This window comes from Austrofundulus limnaeus, unplaced genomic scaffold, assembly GCF_001266775.1.
Source record: "Austrofundulus limnaeus strain Quisiro unplaced genomic scaffold, Austrofundulus_limnaeus-1.0 Scaffold20, whole genome shotgun sequence".
Classification (NCBI taxonomy): domain Eukaryota; kingdom Metazoa; phylum Chordata; class Actinopteri; order Cyprinodontiformes; family Rivulidae; genus Austrofundulus; species Austrofundulus limnaeus.
Window position 1 is genome coordinate 359,757 of NW_013952422.1, and position 7,422 is coordinate 367,178.

At 39.6% G+C, this 7,422-nt stretch overlaps 1 protein-coding gene across 3 annotated transcripts in view; it reads right to left on the minus strand.

Moving 5' to 3' along the window:
* Positions 1 to 4,912: 4,912 nt before the first annotated feature.
* LOC106514429 (PH and SEC7 domain-containing protein 1) overlaps positions 4,913 to 7,422 on the minus strand; it is a 17,105-nt gene continuing 14,595 nt past the window's right edge. For all 3 annotated transcript variants that reach the window (XM_014003689.1, XM_014003687.1, XM_014003688.1), the window contains 2 exons: positions 6,348 to 6,494; positions 4,913 to 5,772 (listed from right to left, as the gene is read on the minus strand). In XM_014003689.1, the coding sequence (XP_013859143.1) occupies positions 5,488 to 5,772; positions 6,348 to 6,494 (432 nt within the window). In that variant the 3' untranslated portion in view covers positions 4,913 to 5,487. The remainder of the gene's footprint in view (positions 5,773 to 6,347; positions 6,495 to 7,422) is intronic.

A 7,422-nucleotide genomic window follows, 5' to 3' on the forward strand; every position in this document is an offset into this window, starting at 1 on the left:
GTGTGTGTGTGTGTGTGTGTGTGTGTGTGTGTGTGTGTGTGTGTGGAGGGAGAGAAGAGGGCAAGAAGAGGTCATGCGTCCAGATGCCCTCGAGCAAAGCAGTTACCTGAACTCCTCTCAAAAGGCTCCTTTAACTTGCAAAAAGCAAACATTTCTAAGGAGCTACTCTTGTTTCAGTGGATTCTGTCAGGGGTGAAGAAAAAAGACCAGAAGAGTGCAGGAAATGTTACTTTTCTTCCTGCCTTTTAATTTGTATTAAATCAAAGAGCAATCATTTAAAAAAGGTAGATAAATCTAAAATTTTGAAGGCTGTATGCATCCTGCTCAAAATTCAAACATAACTTTGTAACAATCTGAGCTATAAGAAATATCTGCATTTTAATGGATTTCATTTAAAAAAAAAGCTAAAACTGCTCATTACCATGGTACTCACACACGTCTCTCGCTCCCTGATTGCTGTGTTATTGAGAGGCAGATAAAAAATGTAATGTAAGTAAGGCTTAAATAGTCACTACACAAAAACCATGAGTCAAATCTGAAAAGTTTTTTAAACTATCCGTGTTAGGGGGTTTGATTGTCACACATGTAAAGTTTAATGTTTCTACAGTGTTTTATGTAAGAGATATGACAAGTTAAGTTTGTTCAGAGAATCAAAGCTTGGCTGTTCACTCTGTATTCTGAGGGGAGTTGAGTGAAAACTGTAAGTCTCATAGTGTCAGCGACACGAGGTCACAGCATATCAAACTCAAGGCCCACAGGCCAAATGCGGCCCGTGGGTAACTACCGTCTCCCCCAACCCCAACAAGTTTTTTTATGTAATATGAAAATTGTTTCATGTATCAATGACAAACTTTAAACTAATGAATAAATGCAACAAAATAAACTAATTTAAAATGTGAAAGATAATAATTCTTGTCCTGCGCCTGAGCTGTTAAGTAACTGAGCGATTTAGTTGGATAGCACAGTATTAATGTCTTAAAATAACCTGCTTTAAAGCCAGCAATGACCATAAATTACGTCTTCCTTATATGTCAATCATCATGGGAATTCCTTGTCAGAAAGATGGCAGCTGCTCACCTCAACTCAACAGTGACAAAACTCTCCTACTTTCACTATACTATTACTATTTACTTTTACCATAGTATTTCTGTATTATTTATTTCAAATTTAGTCAGTCGTACACTTAATTTTCAGTGTTTATGAGAGAACGTGTTAAAACACTGTTTAGTCAAAGTTAAACATGAAACGTCAAAGTTCGTTACAACTGGCCCTTCAAGGGCCACCATAACGCTCATGTGGCCCTCAGTGAAAACGAGTTTGACACCCCTGCACCAGGTGAAAGAAGACAAAAATATCTACGTTTTGTTGTATTATTTGTATATATACTGAAGAGTTATGGGAGAAAGAAGAGTTCATTTGCAAGAAATCTGAACATTTGGACATCAGCTGACGAACATTCTGTGAAAAAAAGGCTGTAAAAATCATAAAACTTGTGTAAAATCGTAAAAGATATCAAAGTTCCGACATGTAAAATCCATTTTTCTGTGACCCATTAAACTTTACATGACTTTAAGCAAGCAAGAAAATTTTATTTGTGTTACACTTTTCACAGATAAAAATCACAAAGTGCTTCACAAAGTGCAAACTAAAATAAATACAAACAGCTTACAATATGAACGTAACAAGTGACTAATAAAGATTATATAAAAGCTTGTTGGAACATCAGTGTTTTAAGCTGCTTCTAATCAGCCGTACAGAGACACAGGGGCAGAACAGGTCGTCTTGAGTCTTAAACCTGGTTTTAAGAACCTGCAGGTGATTTTGGTCTGAAGACCAAAGATTAAGAAGTCAACATTTCTGTAAAGTATTAAACGGCCTGTTAATTAAGAGTCATGACTAAAATTTTGAAATCAATTTTGTTTAATAAGTAGCCGATGTAAAGAGGACAAAAGTTACTTTACAGTGAAGTATGTCTGATACGAAGCTCCAAAAAGGCCTTGTGTTGATTTTGTGTTTCCCCAAAGTCCCTGTTTTCCATTAATATTTTCTCTTTTTCTTTCATTTTTTTTGTATTTTACATATTTGTGTTTACATTATGCAATATACCACAACCAACAGTCACAGCACACTATTCCACATCCAGCTGCACAGTTTGGTGTCTAATTTTAATGTGTTTTTTTCCCAAAGAAGCATGACAAAGAATTTTAACATAATAATAATAAATCAATGTCACCAAGTCTGAACATTTGGGGGCTGTGGTTGCTCAGTGGGTCACTGATATAATCTAATGTAATCCTGAGGTTGCAGGGTCAAGCCCAGGTTGTTTGCAGCGAAATAAGTAGGTTTGAAATGCTGGATGAGAGGAGAAAGAACAGAACTGCTGAAAGGTTTACAGAATTATTTCAAAGACCGTGGAGAGGGGAAGACACATGACAGCAGTCTGCTGGAGCAGGATGGAGGTGACACCGAGGACAAGACTTGTTTATTTTTCAAGAAACAGTGGGAGAAATCCAGTGCTAATGAGGATAAGGTAATAAATAGAGCTTGTAAAGTCAACAGAAACAGATTGGGAATGAGCATCAGGAGGAGCATTGAGGAGCAATGTGCTTTCTCAGTGTTATTTGGTTAGAGCAGAGAGATTTTCTGAAGTAATGGTGGCAGCGTGAGCACAGCGACAAAGAAGTGCCTGGAATCTGTTTTCGAAGCCTCTCCCAACTCTTGCCTTTTTAATTACCCAGCCAGGCCTGACTGAGCCGCACGGCCCTCCAGAATGGAGCAACGCAGGTGGAACAAAAACAGGCCGGCTCTTTGGGGGGGAAAGACGCCCTCTGAACCCAGCAGCTAACGCAGCCCCGGTCATTATGGTTTGCTGAAGAGCAGGAGAGCGATGGCACTCCAAAAGAAACGAGACCACCGCCGCTGCTGAGGTCATGCTCCACAGGCCATGTGAGAAGAGGCTTTTTGTTTTCTTGAGAGCTCCTCTGTGACATCAGCAAATTGTCATTGCTGCCTGGATGATTCATAATTATTCAGTTTGAGTGCAAAAAAAACAAGGAATGCTATAAGAGGAGTTGCCTCTTGGTGTAACTTGTTTGTGGTCAAAATGGTGTCACCCTACCTGGCTTCATTAGGGTGCTGCGATGGCCCCGGGGTCCTGTCACTCACATGGTTAATCAGTTATCCTCATCTGCAGAGTCTGACTTTATCTTAATGAGCTGTTGTTCTTCCTGTGAATGAATGCAGGATATTTCCATTAGCATGCTAACCAAGAGTTCCCCCCTGATGTCCAAAAGGGACAAACCTACATTTCACCAGATAAACAGATTACTCTGATCCGCCTGTCGTCCCGCCTGATCCAGTTCCAGCACCAAATCAGGATGCGTGTCTCTCTGTGTTTGATGTGTGTGTTGGTTCGGTGTGGGTGAAATAACCCAAAATATGAATGGCTGCTTACAGGAACAATCACACTATCTCTGCTGTTGGCCTGAACAGAACGTTTTATAAGTCAGAAGCAGTAGTGGACAGCACTAATCTAAAAATTAGTTCCACTAACCCTAAAACACTAACTCAAATATTTAGGTCCCCTAATTCTAAAGCACTAAAATAACCCAATCAACCCCTGAAAATTCTTCAACAGACAACTTGAGTCACAAATTGTCATGTTGCTCTCTTAAGACTTATCATTGACATTCCTCATTTGAGTTCATATATTGTCACCTATAGTGGATAAGTGACACATTTGAACAAAATGTGTGACAGCTTTCACCTTCAGCTCTTGAGATTAACGTTGATCAATAACATCTACAGACCTCAGTTAGTGCTTCTAAATTTAGTCTATAAATTTAGCAAGTGCTAATCCACTTGTAAATTTTAAAATGAAAAGATTACTCCCCCTATTAGTGCTTTAGGGGAACTGTGCCCACCACTGGTCAGGTTTCAAGTTCAGTTTGAACCCTGAGTTTTTTCTTTAGTTTTTAAGCTGAATTTTATGGAAACTGTCCAACATATAGACGTTACAACTGAGGGTTAGAAAAAGAAGAATCTCATGTGTTGCATAGCTCCTACAAATATATACGCCACTATTTATGAGCGTTTCTCATTTCCAACCTTAAAATACACCTGATGTACAATGGGGCTGTGGTAGCTTGGTGGTCGGTACAACAGGTTTGTAACCCTAAGGTTGCAGGTTCAAGTCCAGGTTGCATCAGGACAGGCCTCTGGTTTAAAACAACGGCCAAATTTTTCACGTGAGTTTGCTGGCATGGTGATCCCTGCAGGAAGAAGCAGCTGAAAGAACACACTGGATGTATTTGCACGCTGATGAAGGTTTTGCAGTAAAACAGTCATCATAGCTACATACTGTAAATGTGAAACAGATTTGTTTGTTCTATACTAAAACAGAAATTGTCTCCTCTTAAAAACACCATAGAACAGGGGTTCTCACATTTGGGTCTGGGGACCCCTTACAAGGGCGAAAAAATTCCATAAACCCTATACTGTTTTAAAAGATAATTTATTCTCATTTCAACCCCTAAATGCCATAGGAATATATATTTTTTTATTAATTTTATTATGTTTGTTTTATTAGTTCATTGCTCTCCATGCATTTTTAAAAATAAAAACCAAATTAACAATTTAGTGATTTTTTTTGAGGACCCCCCAAGATACCTTTCGCAGACCCCCAGTTTGAGAACTTCTGCCATAGAAAATCCGTAGTAATTAAAAAACACATTCTCCCAAAACAACTTATAAAAACAGATGATGAAACAATGAATAAAACTAATGTTTCAAATTTATACTGTAAAAAAATTAAGTTAGGCTTAAACACATCAGTGATAATCTTTTTTTTCCACGTTTCGGTCTTAGCCTTCTTTAACGCAAGATTAAAAGCAATAAAAATCAGTCTGTGTCATTTTCAAGTTTACCTATATTTATTTTTTTTAAATGATGTTCATATGTTTTTCAAAGTGAGGAACAGGAGCTGAGCAGAAGTTACAATTCACTTCAGAAGAAAAATCCTTCATTTGAGTCAAACATTTGCCAGGAATGTTGATTTCATACATTTTCAAAGGAAGCTGATGAACTTCTTGTACACAATACTAAAATACAATTTTAAAAAGTACAATTTTAAACGAAAACTGACTTTTGGCCTACTTCTGTTCAGAGATGTGCTGTTCTACAGCGCCCTCTTGTGGGTAATGTTTTTAAAGCACACGTGAAAACGTAAACGTCTGTATGACAGCATTAATAAAATGGCCTAAATGTTCCAACAAAACTAAATAAATTAGGTCCAGACATTTAACACCACTCAACAAATAAAATGTGGTCTTGCCTCCCGTTATAGAAAATCTGACAGCTGTGGTTTGTTTTTGTAAAAGTGCACAGAATTGAAGAATCCTCTGGAGTTTTTCCTTCCACTACTTAAACATTCCAGAGGGAATGTATAAATTAACACCACATCTGAGTCCACAGACTGCTCGTCTCGTCTCAGACTTCTTTATTCCACCGAGGAACGATCTTCTTTCGATAAGTCCGTCGCTCAGAAATGTTGCGCTTGACTTTTACAACCGGAATGGCCGTCTCCAGTTCCAGTGAGGGGCTGGAGTGGGACTTCTTCAGCCCGCCTTCCACCTCCTCGTCCTCCCAGAGAGCGTCGGCGCACACGGCCTTGTCGAAGAGCGTCAGGTTTGTGCTGCTCAACGCGCTGTTGTCCGTCTTCCTCAAGCTGTTCCAGATTTCCAGCATCTGGATGTAGATCCCATAGCGACACATCTGTGAAGGAACAACAAACACTGCGTCACCTGTTGGCTTTGACACTCTCATTAACTGTGTCTCGGCCCACGTAGACCGCGGAGTGTGGACCACGGAGGCCAACCCCACGCAGTCCACAGGCTGCATGAAACAACTGTGAAATGAGACGATAGATAGTGTTACGGTTATATCACATGCCTTCGGTTGGAGCATGTTTTCATGCGTTTTTTTTTTTTTTACTAGAGAGGTATAACTTTACTAGATTGAATGTATTATTTAAAAATGTTACACATAAATAAATAAAAACGTTTAGCTCCTGTATCAGTACTAATGATTACATTTTATTTAACATCTCCACATCAAATAAATAAAAACGTCAGCTGTCTTTGTTTTCCTGTTTAGTTTGCTGATGGCACAATGAATCCTGGGATACTCGGATGCAGCCGACGTTTTCTTGGTTTTGTGGGCCGCATATGTCGGCCGCGTGAGAAGGGACCACCTACGGCACGGTTCATTGATGGAACAGGACTACAAATGGCCTGCAGCCCCTGAATTGAGACACAGCCACCCGAAGGCACAAACAGCAGCCTCAGTACCTCATGATGAAGGTACTCGGTTCTGACCCGGTGCTCTTCCAGATCCTTGGTTTTGGCCTTCTTGGCGTCCGGGGCGTTCTGCTGCTGGTTCGACAGGTCGGCTGTGAAAGATTCCAGCATTCCTCGGTGAAACTGCTGCTGACGGTCCTGCACACAGAATATGACAAAACAGATTCAGAAAATGACAAAAAAACATGTACAGATTTGTCTTTAGGTAAATGTCAAATTATAAGTACACAGATTTACTACAAATCCTCCTCCATTTAATTTCAATCCTAATTAATCTTTTGTAAAAGATAAAAGGAAGAGTCCTTTGTTGTCCTTTTTTGATAGGATTGATTTGTTTGGATAACAATACAATATTTCCAGAGGTGGGTAGTAACTAGTGACAGTTACATTTACTTGAGTAGGGGCGGCTGTGGTAGAGTGGTTAGGGGAGTCATCCTGGAACCGGAAGGTCGCCGGTTCGATCCCCGTCCAGTCGACTCAGTTGTTGTGTCCTTGGGCAAGACACCTTACCCGCCTTGCCTACTGATGGTGGTCAAAGGGTCCAGTGGCGCCTCGCTTCTGTCAGTGTGCCCCAGGTCAGCTGTGGCTACAATTGTAGTTTGACATCAGTGTGTGAATGTGTGTGTGCACGGGTGAATGTCTGCAGTGTGTAGCGCTTTGAGTGTCCTGGATGGATAGAAAGGCGCTAAATAAGTACAGTCCATTTACCATGAGTAACCTTTTTGGGAAAAAAATATTTTTAGGAGTAGTTCTACTACACTGTACTTTTTACTTTACTTGAGTAATATTTCTGAATACTCTACCCAATGTAAGTAACTTCACTGAATGAGGAACAAACACGTTTTAATCAGAAATGCAGCAGAGAGACACACCAAAACTTATTGGAGTGAGACCTCTTGTTTATATACAATCTTAGTTCTAAAGCAATTTTCTCTCTGCTGAGCATTAGGAGGTCAAGTGAATATACAGTAAACTGTAGATATAGCCACTAGAAGTATTTTGTCTTATTCTGTAATACAGTATGTATTTCTGTACATGTATGAATGTATATGTGTGTGTAATATAT